The sequence below is a fragment of the Streptopelia decaocto genome (assembly GCF_964273445.1).
Source record: "Streptopelia decaocto genome assembly, chromosome: 9".
Lineage (NCBI taxonomy): Eukaryota > Metazoa > Chordata > Aves > Columbiformes > Columbidae > Streptopelia > Streptopelia decaocto.
The window spans coordinates 20,067,105-20,093,439 of NC_138664.1; the positions used below are offsets into that span (position 1 = coordinate 20,067,105).

The following is a 26,335-nucleotide window of genomic DNA, read 5'->3' on the forward strand; positions in this document are numbered from 1 at the left end:
AAAAAACAGTATACCAAGAAAAGTTATAAAAATGTAAACTAGTACATGCACAGCATTTTTCATTGAACAACCTCCAAGTTCCAGTTTCTGAACAGAAATTGCAGATGAAAGTTTCTGTGGTAGCGACATTCTATTACTTTTCTTACCTACTGAGGTAATGACTGCACGGCTGTTTCTAACAAGTAAACAATCGATGGCTTTGTTTTACAGCTTCCTTCACAAACTCTATCTCTGACATGCAGATGCGACTTGAGAGGTGGGAGAAGGGCGGGGATTTCCAAATTGCACTTGAATACACTTATTCCACATTACAGTGAAAAGCTTTCATTCAGATATTGCTAAGGTCTGAAATACAGCCCCTAAATAAAATTGCAGATGCAGGAATGAAGAAAAATACAACATTCAATGATCATTATACTACAACTACCAAGAAACCAGATGAGGATGAATAGTACAGACCAATAATAAAGTAAAATTATATTGATCAGTTACAAAGGTAAAATAGCTTTGTCAGGATATAATTCAATAAACGTGCATTTCTTTTTCAGGGAGAAATAACTGTACCTTTATGGAACAGGAAACAATAGCAATAAACTTTGCAGAAAAAGGTCTGAGGAAAAGAAAATACTTTATTTGAGATCACAAATACACCCATGAACTAAACCAGACTCCCAGTATCATACTGGTGCGAAAGGAGCAACTGTACCAGGAGGAGACTCACACTAATGCTGCTGAGCGGGTTGTTTGGGCACCGCATTGCGGGGAAACACAAGAAAGCACCGAAAATGATCAATGACTCAGAAAAGTGGCTCCGAAAGAAAAATGGAAGTCCTGGATTCAGTGATTTGAGCACAGGCAAGACCAAGCAGTCATGCAATGGGACACCTCAAATAGGTGAGACGGCTTAATACATAAATACTGCAACAGAGAGAAAAATTGTGTGTGTATATATATATAAATAAATAAATATATATATATATATATATCATACTTGCACAGGAAAAACTATATGGGAGTAACATATAGATTCTTGTCCCAGTCTAAAAAAAGAAAAGCTATGAGCTTCTGATATGCAGGACTCCAGGTATTCAGCACAAACTCTCACTAAAAGCCGTGAGCTGTCAGCTGGGCGCTTGGATTGGGGCTGCAGAGCATGAGGTGATGCACACACACCCACCGGTGCAGCCGTCTGGGCAGTTTCCCAGGTGCACAAACGCTCAGCAAACCCTCTGAGCATCCCTATTAATAGCGGTATGTATGTTTGCACTTGTGGGGCGCCTTAGCATTTGCAGATCAATTCCATACGCTAATTGCATGCTGGCATTAAACTGCAGCATCACACGTGCTTCCCTTAATCCTATCGATACAAAAAATAAGCTAAAATAACGTCTATTACTGTCATCCGATCCATTCAGCAACAGCAAGGAGTGTTCAGAGCAGCGACCTTATCTAACTGGCACCTGCTGAAGACGCAGCATCTGCTTTGCGCTGTTTTCACATAACTGTACCCTGATAACCAGGGAACAAAGGTTGCTTATCCTGATTAGATTTTGCCCTTAGAAACTTGTTCTCGCTGCGTTTGGACCCAGAGAAGCCTTTAGCAGCCCTACTGCTCACAGCAGGATGGTCCATGTGACGCTCCCTGAGAAAATGTACCAGTTTTTGCGTGTCTTGGAGCCCATCAACCACGGACTCTCAGTTCTTCCAACTGAGGAGGAACAAGCATTCATTCCGTATTTACGCTCCCCATGGCACTCAGGATTTTACAGAAGAGTTTTCGACGTTCCACGTGTCTTTGATCATCCTTGTTACACTCTACACCTCCTTTGGCTTTGCTACGTTTAAGAGGGGAGGGAACAAGAACTGCTCACGGCATTTGATATATAGGACCACCACACATTTACGCAGTGCTGTTACAATTTTTCTGCTTAGGTGCCTATTCCTTTCCTAACCTTTAACTTGGTTTTTAAGATCTTGCATTTTCCCAAGACCTGTGTGTTACAACTTCCATATTTGATGCCTGTACAAAATGCCGCAGTTCGGAGGTATATACCTTTCTAGAACTATGTTTACCTGTATATAGCACTTTATAGTACATGGAACTTCACCTGCCACTTAATTGCTTAATTGTTTCTTACCCCAGGAGGTGTTTCTGAGGCTCCTCTGCCCACATTCATCCTCACAGCCCCAGTCGGCTCAGGAGCAACAGCAAAGTTTGTCACCCTAGGACCCCCTTTTCCAGAAATCCTCCAATGATGCTGAGCAGCACAGACTTGAAAAACAAACTGCTTAACCCCACTCTCATTTTCTATACCTGTTGAACAATGTATTTCTTATCTTATCTACATGAGCACATTCCCTCTGACTTCACAGCTCCATTGTTCGAGGCCTTTAGTGAGAGACTGCTACAAGTGTTCTGGGAAGAGCCCTCAACATCCTTCAAAAGGCTTTTCCCCCACAAAATACACACAAATGGATTCAATACACAATATTTCCCAAATGTCTAACACCACTACATTTTATTCAATCTTTCATCAATTTAACTGGTCGGGATGTCAGATTAACTCAGCCACAGTTTCCCAGACTTCCCTCAAAAGACTTCTAAAAACTCGATGCCACGTTGACCAAATATCTTCAGTGTGGGTTTTTTCAGTCTGATTAGCTGACTTAAGTGCTAGGTTACACACCACACCAGGGAGCTCCGCACTTCACACCTAAACACGTTGAGAAATGTTGAGGGAATACCATCTGCTCCTGATGATTTCTTACTGTTCACTTTATGGATTTGTTTTGAAATACATCTTATTAGCTCCGCAGTTTCAGGTGAGTCCCCCCAAAAGCTCTAATTTAAAAAACCAAAATATTATTTAAAAAAAACCTTCCAGCTTTGCAGAGAACACAGATCTCAAGATTGCCTTTACTGCTTCAGGCCATCTTCTCACCCCTTTCTCTTGACATTCAATCATCTGATGACCCTATGCTTTCTGCTGACAGGCTTGGAAAAAAATATTAGAAGAGGTTTACGTTATTAGCAAATGATTGAAAGCTTTGTACTATTTTACTTGCATACCAATAAGAGAAAAATAATTAGCTTTACTTTGCAGTTAGATTTCTGCTGGGGTTTTGGTGGTGGGGTGTTTTTGTCTTTCCAAGATAATTTCTGACAAGTGTTAGACATTCACTGTGAACATCACACAGTTCCCTAAACAAATGCCGCTCCACTTGCCAAGTATTGAACCTTTTTGGCTGTGCCGTTTCATTTAGGTTTTAGTAAGCTTCCTTGATATTATGTAGATCCCTTTTTATAAGGCTAAATGCTGATGGTGATGATCAATGTCACCCCTCTGGAGAGGCAATCAATTGTCCAGCCCTAACACCGTGCTCTTCAAATTTAAGTCTGGAGTCTCCATTTAAAGAGATTGCGTGTTAAAAATTTCAAACATATCCAGTGTATCACCCCCCACAAGAAAATAAGGCATCGCATCTCCTCTGATCTGTGTGAACTTCTGGAGTTTGGGCAGAGCTTGAGCAGGTCGGGGGGGGGGCTCGAACACCAGCAACATGATGCTGAGAAGTTCAATTTATTAAGCAGAGGAAGCAAAAGAGAGGCTGGGGCTGGGAGAATTCTATACCCAATGTAACAGCAGCCCAGCCAAGCATCACCCTGCTGGGGGTGCACTCTGGCTGGGGTTCTTCAGCAGCCGCTCTGCTCCTCCCTAACGCCTCACCAGACCAATACTTGGGGGATGTCTCAGTTGATGAGGATGCACTGAAATGCAACACAGCCTATCCCTAGTTCTGCACATTGGCTGGTGTTCGTTCCCCATCACCCTCCACGACACAAATGGGTGACGAACAGGGGCAGGCCTCAGAGGACAGTGTAGACAGCTTTTGGGACAGCTCAGGTGGGAGAACTCGAGGTCAGTGCACCGCACGGTGTCACAGGAGCAACACAAAGCGCTGCTTTCCACCGGGAAAGAAAAGCCCTGGAGGAGCACAGCAAAGCTGCAGGGCTTGGCACCGCACATGCAAGGCAGCGCAGATGAACGTGGTGGAAGCCCACGGTGATCAAACTACCCTCAAACACTGCACCTGTCCTACGGGGTGACACTTTCGGCAATGGTGAAAGCCTGGGATTTGTTACCGACTGTAATTTCTATCTGGTTTCGCCTATATAGTCATACTCTGCAAACAGCCCTGTGCTGGGGAAGGATGGTTCTGGTGGGTGAACCACAACCAGAGCTCAACAGGGAGATGCCAAAAGCAGGTGCAGTAACAGCACAGCCCTCTTGTAGTTTTATTTCCAACATGCATTGGGATGAGGGTGTGTGCTTGTACGGCCACAACATCCTAAGGGATGCGGGGGTTTGAGCTGGGGAGAAGATATGCCAGCACCTCCCCAGCTGGTCGCTGCATGGATAGAACACTGAACTTTGTACAAGGATCCATGAAAAGCTGCTTTCGTAAGACTTGAGAGTATTACAACCACTAGAAAGTAATTGCTTGTTCTATACTAAATTTTAACTATCTTGCATACGACAGGTGAATGCACAGACGAAAGCTTAAACTATTTGGAGACTAACAACGTCCAGTGTAAGTGAATGAATATTATGTGCGCGTACAAAACCTGCACTAGCCAGATGTCAGCAAGCCCAGCGTGTGCAATGACACGGGACGGTGACAGCTTCACCACGGACACGAGGAGAGCACAACGGGGAGGCCGAGGGTGGTGAACAATGTGAACAAGAAGCTAGTGCAATGGGCCTTGGTTCGGGGACAGACCCTCACCCCTCGGTACCACCACGGCCTGACGTGATGGACAACAAGAGACCCCGGGCAGGCACCCGCTTGACTGCTCCTGCTTAGCACCATCAGACTGTTTGCTGTTCCTTCTTCCAACAAAAACCCCATTTCCCATTTTGTGCACCTGCTTCAGCCCAACAGATTTTTATTTTTCCTTCTTCCTCTTAGAGCTTTGCGAATTTCTGTTCTTTATGTGACGATACAGAGGTTTTGCCGCAATACCTTCTGCACTTATCTCCCCTCTAGCATTTGTAGTAAAACCCTCCTATGACCGTTTTCAATGTTAAAACCTAAAGATTTATTTCCTTTTTGTTAAGGCTGAGCCCACCCTTTGTGTATGGACACCCTCTGTGAAAACTTCTGGAGGCACAGTCTGGATTAACATGCTGTTATCAGGGGGAACAGAGCAATTAAGTCATGACAAAGAACAGATGACAAAATAGATTTCTCTATTAAAATGAGATATCCAGACCATATGTAAAAGCTTAACAATCACAATAAACTAAAAAAGAGCTCACTCACAATTCTTATCAGTGGCTATTACTGATTATTATTCAAAGCAGGCCTTCTAAGCAACTTCTAGGATGATTTGTAGAAGTAAAAATCTTAATCTAAGCATCAGTAATGTAAAAAATGTTACATTATGTTTTACTAAGCCCTCTTTCCCCAGCCCTTCTGAGAGAAATCAAGTCTGTCTGACCCTGAATCTACTCCACATGCCGCGGAAACATCTGAATAACATGAACGCTCATCAAAATTTAAACTTCTTACAGCAGCGCCAAAGGCAATGAAATTTTTATTGAATTCCAGAGCACAGAGAACACAAGGTGCAGAGACAGCCCTGGGCAGGACCGAGGCCCAGAGACTCAGGTCCTTGTTTCCAATTTTCAGTGCAAAGCTGCTTGTGACTGAAACCCCCAATTTGGGTTCCTAGCGTGACACCTCTCAAAAGCAAAGCTGTAAGAGGAGCTTAAAAGATGGTTTTGTTTAGAGCCCCCAACCTCACTGCCTAAAATAAAACACTAACGCAGATCCTCTGTTTATACCGAGACAATTCACTGAAGGGATCTGCAGCATCGCTTCAATCACTGTGGAAAATAAAAACCTTTCCTTCTGGCGTTTACAGATATTTATTCTGGATATGGGTGGTGGGTTTGTTTCCTGAAAGGTGTGTTTGAAACAACTACCAGCATCGCAAACACGCAGCATGATGTACAAGTTCAAACACATCCACCAAAAAGTTGTAGTCCTCAGTAAATCACAGTGTCATGTGGTTTATTATTACTCATTTATTAGTGTGTAACGACTTTTTAAAGATGACTACCACACTTAATGCGTATATAAACACTGTAGTGTTGCCATAAAGCTGCTAAATAATTATGTGATTCTGACAACTAAGATGAGCCTTTCCAGCAGACGGCAAACCAAAGGCTGGGTTGTTTTCTGAGCTATTGTTACAGGTAAAGCTGAGGTCTCCATCTACAGTGAATGATACCCGCGTGTTTAGCTAATAACAAGTTTATAACTTGCCAAAATAGGAATATGGCAAATCATCCACAGGCATCTTCTTCTTTGAACTGCAGTTTTCAAAAACTCGAAGCAAAACTTTACAATTGTTCAGATCTGTTTGATCAGCGAAGGAAAAATTGGACTTTAAAATGCTTCATGTCAGCGATGCACAACAGGAGGGAGACGGCTGGAGAAGGGAGAGGGGACTGCGAACAGCAGGACGGGGTGAGAAAGCTGGAACAGGTGGGATAAATTCAGGCACAGACAGAGTTGGGAAGGAAAAAAGATTTGTAAAATATCTCAGGGAGTGCGACTGATGGAGACAGAAAAAAGGTGGCGAGGAAAAAGGGGTAAAGGCACAAACTGTCTGAAGAGGCAGAGTAATAGGAATCAACTGAGAGAAGAACAGACGGCTGGAGGGACCCAAAATCTGCAGAGCAGGATTTAGTCAGAGACTAGAAAGAATAACTACAGCTTAAGAAGCAAATGCAGTTTCTCACAGGTGACTTGCGATCAGGTGGGTGCTGGAGCAGCAGAGCCGCTCACCGTCTGCAGCGCAGAACACGGCTCTAACGGGACACGTGAAGAGATGCACGTTCTGCAAAATCAATGTTTAAGTGTCTCAAACTGGGCGCTAAAACAGCTGGATACAGTCCGTCTTAATTCTTCTGCGTCTCAGTCAATTTTTAAAAGGGATGTGATAGCGCTTCGTTTCAGCGGAGTGCAAAAACGCATTCATTAGTGTTTATGAATGATTCAGGTTCCATGGCGCTGAATGCCAAACCAGAAATAAATATGGATTTGAACGGAACATAATAAATAAATCATGGTACTATCCCCTGAATAAGAAAAAAATATCAAATATTGAATATTTTCTCAATAAATGAGTACTGTGAAGTTTGTGCACTGCTCAAGGCAGTAAGCTCCTAGGGAGAAACAGCAGGAGAACATGTATTTTAAGATTTCCGTAAGTCCCTCCCATAACAAGAAGGTGACAAATTAAAGACGGCTAGCCCTGAAATGTCGTATTTTTGAGTATTTGCCTGTGGAGCCTTTGTGTGCTGGAGACTGAGAAGCTGGCCAAGGCCAGAAAGGCCACAGATTTTAAGATCATTTCAAATACCAAAGTGTCTGTGAACAGTAAAAACGCCTGGTTGGATCCACTGCTCCACTACGCCGCTCTCATCTGGATCAAAGCGCCATGTGAGCTCCAACACTGGGCTCCTGCAGGAACCAGCCACATCCCCACACTCATTGCTCACCAGGAAAAAGTGCCTTTTTATGTCAAAAAAAGATGAAGAGTTTCTTCTTTTCCATTTTGCTTGCTTTTCGGTTTATAACGACACAAATGCTGTAAGCTTGATTTGCGCATCAATTAAGAGTTATCCAATGGCTTCTATTTCCAGATCAATGAATGCAGGCCGATCTTCACATCAAAGTCCCTTCTAAATTACAAATCCCCTTACAATTCAATAATAGTTGCCATATAAGGAACAAGCAAACAAGCTAAGACTGCAGTCTGAAAAGAAACAACTGAAAAGGATACAATAAAGGCCTGTAATATTGTGTCTGGTATAGTGGGGGAATAAGGACAGATTGCTTCGGCCTTTTCCCACACAAGCTAGGAAAATAATTGTGTTTTTAAAAGGGAGAGCTCTTCCTACAGAAAATTCACCCGAAGCGCCAGCTGTGCCTAAAGGGAACAGACCCTTTGCCACCTCGGGATGCAAACCTTAAAAACCATTTCGCTGTGCTCAAACATCAAGTGTCTTACAAAAATAAAGATGAGTTAGAGGCAGGATGGGTTTGAAACCGCTTTCAGCTGCTGCGGCTGAGCAGAAACACCGCCCCACTGCAACACTGCACTGGACCAAGATACTGTGTTCTGATTTCCCATTTAAGAAATAAATTAAACATTGGATCCTAACAATTGAAGTACCTGAAGTAACCTTAAGGCAATGTTTGTAAACTGTATGATTAGTTGCACAAAGGCACACCTAAGTAATCTCCCAGCTTTCTAGAATTATCACAGATGGAATGTGGGGATGAGTTTCTCAGCACGCTGCAAGAATCAGTCTCACCGAAGCACGTCCCTCACTCAAGCTTTTTTCTTAACTAAATCCAGTAAGTTTGGGGTTCCTTAAGGTAGATAAATCAAGGCAGATATTACGGATAAGGAGCATATGTCAAATCCATCAAAGAAATTTTCAAGTTTGTGATATTTTAGAAAATCATTCTTCCCAGCAAACACAAATAGATTGTGGAGCATTCACAAAATACTTATACAAGCTGTTAATAGATTAGGAAGAGATGATCTAAGAGTCTCAGTTACTCACATTTCAACTTAGTAAATTAAATAGTGACCACTTGAACATAAATAAAGCACTAGAACTTCCCTAGTAAAACAGTGGCATATAATTCTAAAGAATATCTTATTTAATATTTTTAGTACAATAATTGATCACTGTTTTAACGAAAAGGGAAGAGCGCTCTTTCAAACAAAATTTTACCTATCTGAGCTATTCTAGCCAAACAACAAAAAAAATTAAACTATTCCCCTTCATATATAACATTTGTCTGCACTTTGAAAAAATTCCTCTTGTACTTAGAAAGCAATAACCAACAATTATAGCCCAACGTGAAACGAAAGAGACCAAGTTTCAGTTTTGCAAGAGAATCAGCTGAAGATGTGAAGTTGCAATTTTTTGCCCAACTACTCAAAGTACTGATTTAATGTTATTGTATCATTAATATGATGACGCAAAGCTTTACCGACAGTAATGCGGAGAAAAGGGCCAATGGAAACCACTGAAGAGGCTTCATAAAAGCTTTACTCCTTGTATCCTATTGCACTTGCTTACAATCCAGCTAAATTTTACATAAGTTAAGAGGTTAATTGTTTAAATCCTCAGTTCTCGTGCTTGTAATCCTCCGAGTTGATGCCTATACCAGCTATAATCAAAAGAGGTGGCAGGGAGATTAGCAACTCTGCAAATCACTCCTATAATGGTTAATCACACTAATGATAATTTAAGTAAATTAGTAGAGCAATAACCATGCAACGTTCAGATTAAGTATACGACTGGAAGGAAATGTACAGTCAGTGCCAAGGATAGATACGCTACGGTTCGCAAAACCTCAGGAGCCTGATCTTGCATAACACAACCTCATTTTTCATCCCGCAAAGCCTCCAGTGGTTATTTTCCCTCCCCACTCCATGCGAATTCTTGGATAGCTGTCCAAAACAAAGTTTCAACCAGTTCTTTAAAGCACAATGATTTGGGCCTTATGATTTTTCTGCCTCAAAGAGAATGTGACAGGACGGTGCTCGCATGCTCTTTTCCTATTATTTTCTCACTAGAACCACCTTCCTAAGATATGATTTATTCTGCCTATGTGGCATTTTGTGATGTGCTAGTGAGGAAGCAAACAGGCAGAAGAGAAATGCTATAAATCAGAGCTATGATATTGGTGACGCTGTCAGTAAACAAAGTTATTAATTATACATGGACTGGAAAAGCTGAAGAAAAATTATTTGCCCAAAGGGGATAGGAACGGCAAAATTATATTTTAAAAATTCTCCCCAAAGTGTCACCCAGAGCTTATAGTAAAACATCTGAACTGACTAAAATGTATGCTTAACAGCATTGACTCAACTCTCGGAAGCCGTGAGCTGCTAAACTCAGCTCAAAAGAGACTTTCATTACACAAGACTGCCATATTTTAAACTGCACTTCTAGCCTCTTAGTTTCGTGACGATGCACAAAGCCGCCTTCAGCTTCTCGAGCCAGCGCGCAGCCTGGCAAACGTGAAGTGCACCATCCATTTCGTAAAACATATTCCATTAGAATAAACTGAGAGAATTTATTTCAAGTTGGAGCTCCAAAATCCTATTGAGCTTGACAACTTACAGAGCACAAGCGACTATTTTTGAAGGCTGCGAAAACTTCCGTATCTCCCTTAAGTTCAATTCCACCCCGCAACACAAAACCGCCATTGTCCTACTTACCTGTTCCTTGTGCTTACAGATCTTCACTGATAAAAAAGGACTTTTGGGAAGATTTTGCAATTTGCACACCTACCGCTGGTGGAAGAAATACGTTTATTGTTTAGTAAGTGTGTGTTCTGTGCGTATTAACTTACTAAGGACAGTAAGGTTTCAGTAGGCCCTTGGGCCTACCTTGGGCCTTTCAAGTATTGTAACTTATTGTAACTTCTGTTGAACACAAAACCCCACTTGTACTTAAGCTGTATTTACAGAACAAAATACTTCACAGGAACTAAAGGCACCTGATGGGAGCCAGAGCACAGAGCCAGTGGAATAGTATGTCTGGAGCACAAGGGTGCTTTGAATCACCCCCAGTACAGCAATTCACGCTCTCACTTGTCAAATGGTTTCTGTTTAACACTGAGGGTAGAGCTGACCTAAGAAAGCCAAAAAGAAAGACCACAGAAGAAATCTTTGAGTCAGCACTTGAAAATAAACGAGAGTAGCAGACTGCCTAGAAAAATATTCAACATAAAAAGCTATTTCTGCCATTTACAGACAATTAACTGGCCTGCTGTGGGCCCCGTCTCCTCCTATCTAGTATTCGGGATCCTGCTCACGTTTTCTTCCAGCTCCTTTGTGAAGAGAGAACCTCAGAAGCCTCACTGAGGAGCATAAAACAACTTTATTACACAGATCACCCCTGCCCCAAAGGCCTCCACATGGACTGTCAAACAGTATGTTGAACCTACATTGAGACCGTAACGAAAGAAGCTGTATTTACTCGAGGAATCCTAACTGCGTGGTGTTTTTCTTTTTAATTATTCTTATCATGAAGAGAAACTAATTAACTGCAAGACTGCATAGGGAATAAGGCACTGCAGATAACGACGTGCCTCCTTACAACAAATTACTGGATTGTTTCGTCCGTGTAACTTTGGGATAAACTTCCCTGCCAAGGACTGTAGGTTTGATAATGAGACATCTAGAAACTGCAATAACCTATCTCCCATTAGAGAAATAAATTATCTGCTGGTATGAGCCTCAGCTTAACGATCATAAAAATTTAACTTGAAAGAAAGTATATGTAGACTTTATGGCACGGTCTGTCTCTAGAGACTTATTGAAGTAATGCATGGTGTTCTTCATTTCCATTTTACCACCACCCTCAGATTTCATCACAAAGCTCAGAGCAGCAAAAACAATGCAAAAGTCTCTGTTGAAATGGAAAAAAGAACCTTAAAACCTGTAAATCCAAGAATCAGACGTAAAGCTTGATTCAACCAATTAAACATGGAAGGATGACCTCAATACACAGAGAAAAATACTTGCCATTTAGGGCACAATTTCTATAAAAAGAGTTCTCACTTAGAAGAAGGAGGCATTTTAATGAGCTTCGTAGTTCACACATTCAATTTTCTTGAAAGGCTTTGGCATATGCAAGTTAAAAATCACTACTGAATCTTTCATTTGTTATTTTTAATTGAAATTCTGACATCTCGTTTTGATAGGGAAGAAAAATAGTAACAAAAAACTGTAGTCTACCTCTAGTTTATATTTACTGTAACCTTCAATCCTTCACAAGTACTGAAGAGCACTTGGAACAATGAACCAGTTGGGCCACTCGACTGTCTTACCCTTCAACATCGCTGTATGAAAAACACGCGGCATAACAGCAGGTTAGTTGTGGAAAGAATGAGCTTTCCACCCAGTATTAATTAACTCCCAAGGAACATAATGGTATGCTTCATATAGTGTACTATGTATAGTCATGTGTGACACTGATGATGTGACAAAACCCGTGGAATTAAAGCTTTTTGTTCCAAACAACCTGAAGGACAAAACATCGTCCAAGAAATAAGTTGAAACTAGGTATAGCAAACAGAGCCGGCCAGCTTCACTGTGTGTCTTCCCAAAGCTAAAAAGTCATCTCAACAGTATTATTAATATTTCAAATGTGCATTTTAGTGCAAGGCAGCAGCATAATGAACAACAACCTGGGAAAGGTGTCGATAGCAACCTCAGCTTGTATTTTTAAAAGCCATTCTGTAAGGAAAAGTATTTCTTTCCATAAAGCAGCAGCTGGCTCAAACCCCCATCAACGTGATCTTTATTAGAAATTCGAGCCGAAAGAGAAACCAGCTTTTACAATTCCCTTAGTTCAATATCAGTTTCTACATTGTAGATATTTAAGACACTGCCGCTTAATTTAGTAACATTTTCATTATCTCCAAGGATTTCGCTCAAGAACATTTACAAGGAAAACCATTTGGGTGAATTGTATGGGTTACTGGTAATTTGGTTTTGTCTTTCTTAATGGTATTTTTAAGATATCTATAAATAAATCACAAAGCTTTTTTGAAATTAAGTGTAGCTCATCTTCCTTGCATGTGCAGTTATGGAGACATCACCTCCCACCCCCATGCAGTTCAGCTACGGGAGCTTCGCCCCAAGGATCTGATCTTTGTCCTCACTGACACCTAACCATTTGGGGCTGGTTTGCAATCTTTTTTTCAGCGCCATAAAAATCTGTTTGAACACCATGCAGCACCTACGTAACAAACCGAACATTTTTCCAAATGCAATCAAATTGCCTAGTAAATTATAGATGTTTCATGTAAAAGAATCTTGTGATAAACAGTTGCCAGGTACTTGGAAAAGATAATTTAAGAGAAAAAGCCCACCTAGCAACACGATGAGCTCCAGCCCATTGCTGCTACCCCTGCTGTGTTGCTGCAGACAGCTTGTCCCCAGGACGGTGTCCAAACCCAGCGAATGGCCACATCGGTGGTCCTTTGGTGTCCTTCCTGCCCGTCCCAGGTCACGGCGCAGGGCAGAGCTCGTGCTGGGAGCACCATCAAAGAGCGGGACTCATTTCAGGTCCCCGTCCCGTGCCAGGAGCATTGCAGACACTACACCCATTTCCCGTTCCTCATTCTGGTCTGTCGGGGGGTGGATGTCACGCTCTGATAGTTGAATGTGTCACACATACCTCAGCAGCACGGTTTGTACCAAAAAGCATCTGTACATGTAATGAGCGCTGGGTCTGTGAAGCCTCCACAGCACCCCACCGGCCTGGGGATGGTTCACACCAGTGGGGATGCTGCTCTCCAAGGCACACACAGAACCCCTGTCTGCACCACCAGGTTCAACCATCACCCTGTACTTGCCCTGACCACAGGAGATGGACTCTGCCCAAGCCTGACCCCAGGTAAGCTCAGAAAACCAGCCCAGCCCTAGTTTTGGGGAACATTTTCCCCCTTTGAACACTGAAAAGCAAGAGGAAGCAGCAGCGCAGGGATCACTGCTTGGGAAAGCTCCCCAGTCCTTGGTACGACGTTGGGTTTGCACTGCTCCCTAACGCTGCCACGGAATTTTCAACATTTGCTTTGCTACAAGGGAATCATTCAAAACTCCAGCAAACCTCATTCATCATTTTCGGAAATATGGTTGAAGAAAACACATTTTTGGGCATCTATTAAGAATTGTAGCAAGCTCTCTCCAACAAGCTTTACCGGTAATAGTCCTGAACTATGGCAAGGTCTGGACTGTTCCTCCTGGTCTTAGAAAAACAGGAAGACAGGCCAAAAAATTTACAATGGTTCACCAACTGTAGGGCCAGGTTTAGAACCATGCAGAGGGAATCCAAGGTTCTGCTGAGCCCACGTCCTGCAGAACAGCACTGAGCAACAGATCACAGCATCTTTAAGCACAACAAAACCGCAACCTATTGCATGGTGCAAAGAACCATTTATGTCTCTGGAAGTTTACATTTAGTATTAAAAATTACTCATCTCATGCAGATGGGCAATTTGGGTCTCCAGGTAAAGCCTGAGCAAATGATGCAGTGTTAAAATAATGCTGCCATCTCCTTCCTCCCAATTTTGTGTCTGTTCCTGAACATTTCTTTATCACTTTTCCGCCGGTTCCATTATCCTTGAACACAAGTTGACTCAAAAATTATCTATATTCATATGTAGTTAAATTCACAAGCAAACTATACAATTCCATAAACATTAAACTATACTTAAGAGCAGCAGCAAGGACTAGTAGAAAGTCTTTTCGGATAACACAGTGAAGTGCAATGCTCCTGACCAAAATTACAGTGAATTCAGCTTATCAATCTTCCCAGCATCAGACTCCTCTGACTGTGTTCCTTTTGCATCACTACGGAGCAAAGATCATTAACAAAAGTCGCCTTTACAATTTCAAGGGAAAGAAATAACATATACAAAGCTGCTGTACTCTTCTTACTTTAAACATCTTCCCCCAGAGTTCAGAGATAAAAACAATACTTTGCCCCAAACACACGCCACGGACAGCATCAGGTTTAGTGCAGCATCATCTGAATCTATAATTGAAGTGCAGCCTACTATCAAAGATACAGCACTGAGCTTAATTAGAACAGAAATCGATAATCTCGAAGCTATGTGAAAGGTTTTAGCAATTTCCAGTGTTGGTTCAAATTTCTGCCCTAGAATTGTATCCAATAATGATGGAAGCTTAATGCAAAAATAAGAGTTACCCAGACATATTATTCTGTTGCTACAGAATTTGATGAGCTTTTCAAACATCTTCAATCTCTTGAGAACTGTATTATCTTTTATCAAAGCATCTGCAGATCTGGTCAGATGTACCTCTGGAAAACAAGTCTAAGATTTTCTACATTAAAGCTCTTCCTTCTTAACTGTGTTGTTTGGAGTTTAAAGAAAGTCTTAAGTTTAACTCAGGCTGGTTAGTAAATAAAACTGAATAAAGCTGCTCTTTGTACAAGAGAGGGAAACTAAACAGACAGGACTGAATGTTCCCACTTTGCAAGCTCAACGGGAAATCAGGCAACTGTGACTAACAGGTATTATAACGATGCAACAACCGAGTCCGCCTGTTTCCCATGCACTAAGTTTAAAACCAGATCTTTCTCAATATTTTTTGAGACGTTTACAAAAAGCATTAAAATAAGACGTTTAAAGTCCCGTTTCTCAATGCTAGTGTAAAAGGGAGCCCTTTTTCAAACTATTTTTAAAGCTTCATTGACAGCTTTAGACCATATCATCCCTAAGTATAAAAAAACAGTAATTAAACCCATAAATAGAAATAGAAAATAATTCATATAGGAGCATAATCCCAACTAGTTTTTTAAGCTGAGATCTTGAAATACAAAATACTTACAATATAGACTTGAACTCGCTTTCTTTTATTATCTCAATTACTACCCAGCCCTTGCACAGAAAGCACAAAAAATGTTTTCTTGCAATCTATGTATTTTTTGCTAGAACGAGGATTTACAGTTAGCATAAAGCTTTTCAGCTATACTGAAAATATTTCTAGTGTTTCCTTTCAAAACACAAAATCGATAATTCTATCAAAACACTTCTGCATTTGTTTTTTCCATACAATTTTCTCTGGCAGCTCGAACGTGGTAGCGATCGGCCTATTGCCATGTGCAAGCTCTCATTTCTCACTACAGATACCCCAAAATAAAGCCTTCCTTTCTTCTTTTTAGTTTTAGTACATTAACACAGCAAGGCATTTACGGCATAATATTTAAGATGTGCTATCAGACACTGAGTGCTGTCCTAAGTGACTCAAAAGCAAGTCCCCAAAACACAGACAACAAAAAAGAGCAATTCTGACTCTTCTCACACAAATGCAGCGATTGACTTATTTGTAAGACTTCAGACCTGCCGTATCAATTCATAAGGGAAATGAAAATGGCATTTTTTTGGTCTGTTTGTTATTATTCTGGTTCAGCATTAAGTGCAGTACGTATTTCAAGAGCCAGCTCCCTCCGGGCGAGGGCAGGCGGCAGGAAGGCCGGGGCTGCTCTAACCCGCGTCACGGCGTGCGCACAAATCCCAGGGGCGCTGGGCACAGGAACAAATCTGAAATATTTCCCAGATGAACAATGAACTTATAACCTTGTCAGTATTTAACTGCCACTCGGGCTCTTCCCAGCCGCAGACTGAACAGCAGCAAGCCAACTATATTTTAAATACATTTACTACTTCTTTCCCCACCTTTCATCGCTTTCCACTCTTATCTGACGGAAATACTACGGATTCTTTCATTGCTGGTGAGAGCAAAACAAATTTTTCCAGTGGTCTCAATTCATTACATGCGTTGTAAATAAGTGTGGTAGCCAGCACCGTTCCTCCCGCTGACAAGGGAATGAACACTGGCAACACAGCTCAGAGGAATCTCACTTCGTACCCAAGATTTTCAGACACCAAATTATTGTTTCCCTTCACCTACCCTGGCAAAGGTACCTTGGAGGTGCTTGGCCCAAAACTGGGATGCCATACGCTCACTGCACCCAAGATTAACTCAAGGAAAAGCAATTAAGTACAAAGCTGTACACACATTTTATCCATTTGATATCCACCACTAACATCTACCTCAACATGGATGAGAATCAGAAATGTTAAGCTTTAGATTGTCTCAGCCCCAGATCTTCCCTCAGGACATTTCACATTCTCTTCCATATTCAAACCACTTCTTAAATGAGCAAGTCAAGTATCAGGTGCGTGGCACATGGGTACACAACATCTCCAGTTTGCACACACATAACTAGAAATTTTGGTCAGAATGATCTAAAATAGCTCCAATCAGCCTAAAAAGAGCCTGGTTTAAGTGACCCATAGTGCCTCAGAGCTCACAAAGTAGTCAATGGATGATAGAGGGGCTGTGAAGTAGAACCAGCACCCACCATCCCAGTGGGCAGGAGCGGCTGGAGTCACTCACCACTACACACACGATTCATTCCAGGCACTCGACAGAAGCTACAGCAAACCCCACCACCTTCCAAGAGGTACTCTAGATTCCTAGTGCTCCAAATTCCCTGTATTTCTCAAAAAAAGAAAAAAATCCCTACTTATCATATCAAAGAATAACTAGGTTTAGCAAAGGGTTGAAATTCAAAGATGTTTCACAGATAAAGGCACAAAGAAGGTCACTAATGACAAAAACAGGGATTCATTTATGATTCTTTCTGTTGTTCTCCTCAAAAAGGTAGGCTACTTTAAAAACACTCTTTCTTCTCTCCAAACCCACCTAAAATAAGTGATTTCTCAAGTGAATACCACTACTTACTTTTACAAGTAGTGAAAAGCTACTTTTTCCTGTGTTCTCAGGACCAGTACTGTGTACATTTTGCATATTCATCAAAATGCTCCATTAATTTTCCCATCATCCTCTGAATCAAATGCAATTCTCGTAACTCTAGCTCCCAGATACACACTGAGGATAATAAAGTTGGGTGATAGTTTTTAAAGACACAGGGTAGCCTGTTCAACTCAAGGTATAAGAAAGAGATGGTATCTTTAAGTGTCGCCAGTAGGATGTGAGTAAGCTCCATTAGTTTCAGGTACCATTTCAAGGAATGACAGAAGAAGCTTAAAGCAAACTCAGGAAGTTATTAGGTGGGGAGAGATGACACTTTTTCTAGTCTAGATGCAAATGGTAAGTGATCAGATAGCAGTTACGCCAACTATTCCACCCTTCGCCAAATTATAGTAACGCAGAAATACAATTGCTCTCTATAGTGACCTCTCAAAGGAAAGCAGAATTAACATTAGAACTAGCAAGTAAAATCAGAAAATCAGCTTTCCAAAATGCATTCAGTATAATCTTTAATATATTTTACTACTCAAGCATTACAATTTCTTTTTATTGTGCCAGGCACGCAAGAAAAATTCAGCATAAAAGAGCTGGCAGAACATATTCTAAATCTTTATAACCAAGTAAAGAAATCACATTAGTTTAGATAAGGAGCAAAGAGTGATCTCAAGATCACTTCCATCCCCCAAGCGACCTGGTTGTATATCCTACATTAAGGTTATAATCTCACTCATCTATGACTTGCTTCGCTTAATTGCATTGTATCATTAATATTATTAATTTCTACCACTGCCCATAAAGCTCAAAGCCTCATGTCCATTCTGTAAAATATATGGGTGGGAAGTGAATTAAACGCAGCACACACTGAGCTGAGTAAAACCATCATAAAGCTCAGGGAAGCATCAAGCATGTAAGTCTTTCAAAAGATGGAGCATCTACCTTTATTCTTTTGGCCCAAGAAACAAGGTAAGAAAAACGTGGGGGTTTTGTCTGCATGACCAGAATTTCTTGGCTTTCAAAAACCTCACATGCCTGTAAATTCCTGCTGAACAATTTCAAATCAATATCAAGATCCAATTAATAAAAAGGACACATTCCCCCATGAAAGCAAGAAAGGTGAAGAAGCCAAACTTCTACCTTTTTTTTCTCCCGCTCCCTAACAAGTCCAATTTAATTGCACAGGTTTTTAAATCAATGTTATCAAATTTTCAGTGCTGTTTCTAGTAAAAATAGCTTTCAAGAGGAAGAAAGACACACAGTATGTTATACACACAATAAATCAGGGTATTACTAAATAATTACTTATCTCGGGTTTTATCTTCTTTCAAGCTCTTCAAAAACAACAGTATATTTAAGGATTATGCAAAATATGCATATATATATGCATATATATGCATATATCTGTATGTCCTTTTCAAGGCTGACCTTAGTAGTAGTACTCTAGGTCTGTTTTTAGATGTGATCAGCCACACTGGGACCTTTGTCCGCCTTTAGAGCAAAAAGTATACGGCATCAACCACATATTATATAAAATACAGCAGATTTTAGCCACGCTCAAGATGCTTTCTGTAAGCAACTTCCGCATTTGAATACTTATTAAATCATAAGCAGTTTGACCAAGAGTGACACGTAACACAACAGAATCGAGGGGGGTTTTGTCTGGTTTTTAACCGATCGCGCAACAAAACTCTTGTGAAAATTCAGCTGGGATCTGTTCTCTCTGAAAATTAAACATTTGCCCCACCTTGCACGGAAAGTTCGGCCTGCGCCTCGATGGTGTCGTTGCCGTTCTCCGCCAGGCAGGTGTAGGTCCCGGCGTCCTCCGCCGCAATGTCCCCGATCTCCAGGCTGCCCCCCGGCAGCAGCACCAACCTTTCCGAGCTGCGCAAAACAGGACACAGGGTGAGCTGAGGGCCAAATGCACCTAAACCTGCATGTGCTTCTCTGGGAACACCTGGACTGCAGTGTCTACGTAACCCAAAGAAGTGCTTACATATCATATTCCTGGGCGCCATTTACAAGGAGCCACGTTAGAGAGGAATTTTTAACTAGATGTTCAAACTCCAGAATTGGCTTCACATTGAAAATTAACTTCAACTATATCAATTCCACAAGAGCAGCTCATCCTTTTTTACGCTTTCAGCTTCAGTTCTTCTTAATTAAATGCGTTTCACAGTATTGAGACAAGAGGAACTAAAACTTTAAAAGTTAAATAACACAACCACATCATAAAAAAAGCACATTTTGCAGATACAGCTGGAATGATTGCTTGAAAAGTCAAATGAACTATAACATGCCAGACTTATGCTTGTACAACATAATAACAGCAATGTATATTGTGTTATGTAAATTAATGGAATTTTTGTAATAAAATAGCTGCTTCAGTAAGATGTCAGATTTCAGAATAAGGTACAGGTTGAAAAAATTCAAAAGACAAATTGAACAAGTTGGCAAAATTTCCATAGAGAATTTTCTCCCTCTGACTTGTAAAGGGTGGGGGAGGGTTTACACTTATAGACGATCTGCTTTTTATGCTGAATGTAGCATTCTATGCAGTACCCTCAGCATCCTTCTCCCCTTGCAACCACCATTCCCTTTTATGTGATACAAATTTGTACGAGAGTTCTCCAAGATTCTTCATTGCTCCAAGTGTCCACAATAACATGTCAATACCATTACCAAAAACACCAAACAGATCACAACTGGATGCTCATCCCAAGCCATTCTTAATTGCAGTTAAAAAAAAAAAAAAAAAAAGTATATATATATATATATATATATATATATCTGTATGTATGTAAAAGAGTCTACCTGATGTCTTCCTTTCTGGTATTACCAAGCAATGGCTCAGCGGGCAGGAATGGACTGAATTCTTTCAATATATTAACTTAACAGCACATTAAAACAATTAACTTTTTTGATCTCTCAAAACCCACCAACTAATTATTTTCTCCATTTGAAATTTTAGTGGAATTATGTCAGTCGAACCAATGCTCTTTCTTACTCAGAAAGGCAAATGGTTAGGACACAAAGACTTTTGATTCAGCTAAGTAATTACCATATAATTATTGATTTATGATACTACTCTAATTGTTCATCAAATTTCTGGTTCAATACATTTAAAAACCAACCAAACAAAATCATTATTGGAATGAAGTGAAAGAAACCAGTCCTAAGCATGTCCATATCCAGTCCTACTCAAGGAAAGGGATCCTGTTTCCGTGATCCAGTAACGGGAGGATCACAAAGTTTGTTCTGCAAGAAGCGTAGGGAATTTGAGTGAAGATGTTAATAAATATGAAAATATTTATTAGGAGCTTTAAAAAGAGGAAAAAACAGTAGAGGAGTTTGTGAACAGCACCGCAAATAGGTTCTGGCTAAGAGGAAAACAGCAAGTTTGTCATTAAAGGGGCTTTTTGGAAGCGCTCAACAGTGATCCAAGGACATAATAAGGAGATGGGAAGATATATCTTGGATTATTTTGATGGTATTTTATTGTCAGTGCAGCCAAAAAAAAAACCAAGCAGAAGCCCCCTGTTGTGGATCAGATGAAAAACTAATATGTAGAAAAAACCAAGAGCTCTATTGGTAACCAAAGATAACAAAGGATGATCCATCTCCCACCTCGAGCAGCAAGAAAAGCCTGCACAAAGGAGATGTGAACAGAAGCTGCCAAAACTCTATCACTTTTTTCCCCCCCTCTTCTCCCACTTTCTTGTATTCTATGTAGATAAATTCATTAGATTTAAACCACACAAGTCTGTTAAGTCAGCACAAAGAAACTAACACAGAAGTCTTGGACTACACCACCTCCATGGCAAATGTGGCCACCTAAGAAAGTTCTAAGACATCTAAAAACATCTAAGAAAATGATGCTCTTCCCAATTCTTGAATCTCTTTGTCTGTATCTGGACATCAACAGTCCACGAACACAGAAGAGCTTTCCAAATGTTGTCAAGTTGAACAGAATGGTGCGTTGACACGTTAAGGCTGCACTAAAACCATGCCTAAAGAAAAATAAATGAGTAAGACAAGTCTGGACCGTGATGCATACATATAGGCAGTTCTGCATCTTCTTTTAGTATGTAAAATACCTTCTTTGATTATTTTTTGTAGCTTTCAAAACAAATTAAATTATTCTGACTGGCATATAATCCGCTGAGGGCTAAAATAAAAGAAGGGCTCAGTACTGCCAGTTCTGTTGAATCTCTTTATCAATGATCTGGACGAGGGGATTGAGTGCACCCTCACTAAGTTTGTAGATGACACCAAACTGGGTGGATGTTGATGTGCTGGAAGGTGGGAAGGCCACACAGATGGATCTGGACCGGCTGGATCGATGGGCTGAAGTCAATTGTCTGAGGTTCAACAAAGCCCAGTGCCAGGTCCTGCACTTGGGTCACAACCACCCCATGAACGGTGCAGGCTGGGGAAGAGTCTGGACAACAGGAGCTGAGGGGAGACCTTCTGATCTCTGAACTGCCTGAAAGGAGCTTGGAGCTGGGGCGGGGGGTCGGGCTCTGCTCCCCAGGAACAAGCGCCAGGAGCAGAGGAAATGGCCTCAAGTTGCGCCAGGGGAGGCTGAGGTTGGATCTGGGAACAATTTCTTCCCCAAAGGGCTGTGGGGCATTGGAACAGGCTGCCCAGGGCAGTGCTGGAGTCACCATCCCTGGAGGGCTGGACAGACGGAGATGAGGTTCTCAGGGACATAGGGCTGTGCTAGAGTTGGGTTATGGTTCGACTCCATGATCCTGAGGGTCTATTCCAACTGAAATGTTTCTATGATTCTATGGAATGGAGCCAACTGGTAAATGTGAAACATCCATCAGTGACAGGACACAGAACAGGAAGGAAAGTAGTTTGGAAAGAACTGACTGGAAGTGAGAAACTGAGACTAAATCACACAGGAATGCTAAAAGGCCCAGTGTGATTTTGATGCCGTATAATGCCTTTTTCCGGATATCCACCAACTTCTGTTGTTATCTGCCTAAAAGCATCACGTGCTTTACGATGCTCACTTTCCCACAGCCAGCCTCTGGCAAAGCGGAGCCTGTCATGGGCACTGACCAGCACTTCACATGGGAACTTAAGTGTCAAAAAACTTACTAGATCTTGTCACATTAGCAACAAAGGTTTGTCATGCAGGATCTCACAAACTCCTTGTACACAGCAGCATTTACATGAATTCACTTTCTTTTCAAGAAACAAGGTTATATAGTTCTCAGCCATCTAAATTGCGTGCTATACTTTTATTTACCAATATTGATCCAATGCAAGTTCACTGCTGCTAAAAGCATGGAAGAAAACAACTGATCTGCCAGACTCTTTGGTGATTCCTTCTGTATGTATTGGTTGTGGAAGAATTCCGGACTTCAAAACCCCGTGCATTTATAATAAAGTAAAACCATCTTAATTTTGTAAGGACAAGGAAGCATTTCCACACAAGAGCAAAGCAATCAGATTTCAGACGCCGGAGAGAAAAATCAGCTTAATGTAGTAGCGGTAACGTAATTTCAAGTGTCATTAAAAACAACAAGGATTGATCATTCAAATGTCAGGTAACAAGAAAATCAAATTCAAGCCTTTTATATGCATTCCATACAGCCCTGAGTTACACACTCATTATATACAATTACTTGAGCTACTTGGATACCTAACTCATACACTCATTTTATGCTTCATTATCACAAAACATAGTGAGCCTTTATTAATTTACTGTATTCAAACAGCCAGCTATACCCTGAGGTTTCAGCTTCTTTTTTTCCTCTTCTAAATTACTATTCCCAAAACATCTTCTAATCTGTTTGCAGCCTCGGTAAAGTACAGCAGATAAAATTAGAGAGTAAATTAGATTATTTCGTGGAATCTACTACCAGAAAAATCTCCATAATTACTCTGCTATGTTTAACCTTTACTGAGTTGGGCAAGTGTAATTCACTTAATACAAATCACTCTGAATGGCTGGCAAACAATAACATGTAATAATTGAAAGTATAACACATCTGCATGAAGCATTAAGAATATGTATGTGGTCATACAATTAAAGACTTCATTTGAACACATACAGCAACAGCATTAAATTGAGCCCACACATGCAACCTCAGCTTTCTGGTCCACTTTAGACAATTATTAACCATAAAACCACGTTACAGTTTTTTGCAGGCATTTTCCAACATAAAATGTTGCTGAACTGAACAGCCCCAAACCACCAAAGAGTCATCTGTGCTTCAAGAGCCTTAGTAAAATAGGATGTTATTGTTCAGGGTCCTTCCAATTGTTTATTTTCAGATGAACCATCTCATTTAATGTAACGTTTTCAAGAATTTGAGGCACATGCATTTGTAATTTCTCCCATATAAGTGTCCAAATACAAATCAAGATACACAATATATGCTGTTTGAGGTTTCAGAGCAGAACATCATTCTCCAAACGACTGAAACCCTGTGTCCATCTCCCAGGCTCTGGAAATCCACCTGTGCAGCCACCTCACCTGAAACGTCCCTTCCCAACCTCACAATCAGCGAAAGCACAAAACTGCTCCTGTATTTGCAAAAAAACAGAACCTCACACAGTGGATCCTTAGCCAGACATTAAAAACAAAGAATAAAAACAAGTACGAAAGGCTCAAAGCTGGCAAAACCTGAAAAACTCTTCAACCTGTATATAACTAACATTTCCATTACAGCCTTTTGTATCAGGTAATATTAAAAATATGGTGAAATCACTGTAAAAGTTTTCTGTAAAGGACATCAGATCTATTCAAATAGCTGTACACTTGACCGTCCATTGCTCTCAGTTTTTGATCCGTTCCTGGCAGAAATATTCTCAGTTTACAGAGGAAATCCAGCTGAAAAAGCAGAATGCGTTTGTACATTGCTGAACCACATATATGACAGGGTGGCCAATCCTAAACTGAAGAACTATGAGCACAATACAATATATCAAAGATTATACAACAATTAATACATATAATGGGCTTCTTTCTTCTGCTTTGCTCTGAGCTTACAGGCTAGCTTCGCATTGTAAAGCTCTGGTTTGGAGCTACAAACACCAGAAATCTCAGCCTAGAATAGGGTTTGGCCTTTTCCTTTCTTTTCTAACTAGGGAGTTTTGAGAAAATTATGACATATCAAACATTACTAGCTTGACTAGTAAGCCAATTCAACCAAAATTAGTTTAGAAAGTACTTTATCACAGCAAACTCATTTCACAAGATACTGCATTCCAGGCTGCTTGTTTGAACCAGTGCCAAGCCTGCCAGCATTCAACTTCACCCAGATTTATCCACTCACATCAATCTCATTGCAGCCTTTGACAAACACTCCATTGAAATTCAACGCCTTCCCTTTTTTCAGGTCTTCTAACAAATATTTAATTCCAAAAACTCACCACTCCAGATCCTTAAAATTAAGCTATTTTTCATATAAATACAGGCTCCTGTATAAATACATATTCTCCTTAGAAATGCAGCTTGAAAGGAAAATGTTTAACCTTGTATTGGCTTAATTGCCACAGTTAAAAAAGACAAAAATAAGGTTGTGTGCCTAAACCATTTAACAAGGAGTAAAAATCAGGGACACAACTGACCATGCAATCCAGGCTAACCCCATAGTACATAGAGATGGGTGCAAATATTTATGTATATACAGGTGTGTATACATATATATGTATGTTAATGGCTGCAGTGTGTGTGTACAGACAGCAGCCGTGATTTAAGAGCCTTTCCCAGGCAGAATGTACATTGAAACTCCTCCAGATTAAATGGACCGTTTTTTTCTTGGGACAAAGAAAAGTCATGCTCATAAGAGAAGTCTTACTTGGATATCAAAAGGGGATTTTAATACAAATTAAAAGTGATTTCATTTGTAATTAAATTAACAGAACATGCATAACAAGATGAGGTACCTATTTTGCAGCAGTCTAACTGCTGGCTTTACTCCAACAATAAATCTTAATGTTTAGTTCTAGAGACTTTCCGGTTATTCTGTTCTAAAGCATCATACAGCAGCTGTCGAGGTCAAGGAGTTAGGAATTTTTTGTTGCCTACTGTTTGAATCTGTTCTCTGCTAAGCCATAGTCACGAGTCGCAGGCTTCAGAGTTTTGGCACAGTGTGATCACTTAAACAATGAAGGAATCTTACTGCTGCAGAGGGGAAAAAATCCAGTCTTCTACTTTACCTGCCTTCAGACTAAACTCTAGAATGAGCACACTCTTCAATGTAAGAAAAAATCCACTTCAGCAGCAAGGTAACTTTAGTCACTCATGTCCAGCCTGCCCAGGAAAGCTCCTGAGGACATGGACGGGACTGTATTCGGAGCACGAGTTCAAAATTTGGGTCTGCGTTAAGGGACCTTTAACCCGCACCCAATGCAACATAACCTGGAGAAGGGTGGCGCAGAGGGGCACCAAAACTTAAGATATGACAGGATATCATTTTACATACAAGAAAAACAAATTAATGTCTTACCAGGTGCATTTATTGTGGCATTTCATCACATTTGACTGTGCAACCCTAATGATTCCGTACAGTTCTTTATGATTTACGAAAAAACAATCTAAATCATGTGCCATCAGACTGACACGGAGACAGTTTCTCAGTATTAGCAGTGTTAGTCATTACCCACAGGAACTTGCATTTCCCAGATAAAGACGGTTGAAATTATGAGCCCCTGGATTTTTTAATTTAAGAGTTGACAAAAAAGAGAGATCTATTACCATCGCTGGTACTGCAGAAATACTTCATATTCCTTTAGGTGCTTTCTGTGGCAGCCATGCCCCAATATAACTTTAACCCTAATTGTTTTACAATTAACTTGTTTCCACATTAATCTCACCACTGACTTTGAGGACACTGAGAACATTCAAGTATCTGTTTGTAATTTCCTTGCTCTAGCATGTTCATTAAATAGACAAAAAGG

At 40.7% G+C, this 26,335-nt stretch overlaps 1 protein-coding gene across 6 annotated transcripts in view; it reads right to left on the minus strand.

The window, feature by feature from the left end:
• The window catches only part of NEO1 (neogenin 1), a 159,476-nt gene that overhangs the window by 59,559 nt on the left and 73,582 nt on the right, over positions 1-26,335 (minus strand). For all 6 annotated transcript variants that reach the window (XM_082061227.1, XM_082061229.1, XM_082061228.1 and 3 more), the window contains exon 5: positions 19,161-19,297. In XM_082061227.1, coding sequence (XP_081917353.1) covers positions 19,161-19,297 — 137 coding nt within the window. The remainder of the gene's footprint in view (positions 1-19,160; positions 19,298-26,335) is intronic.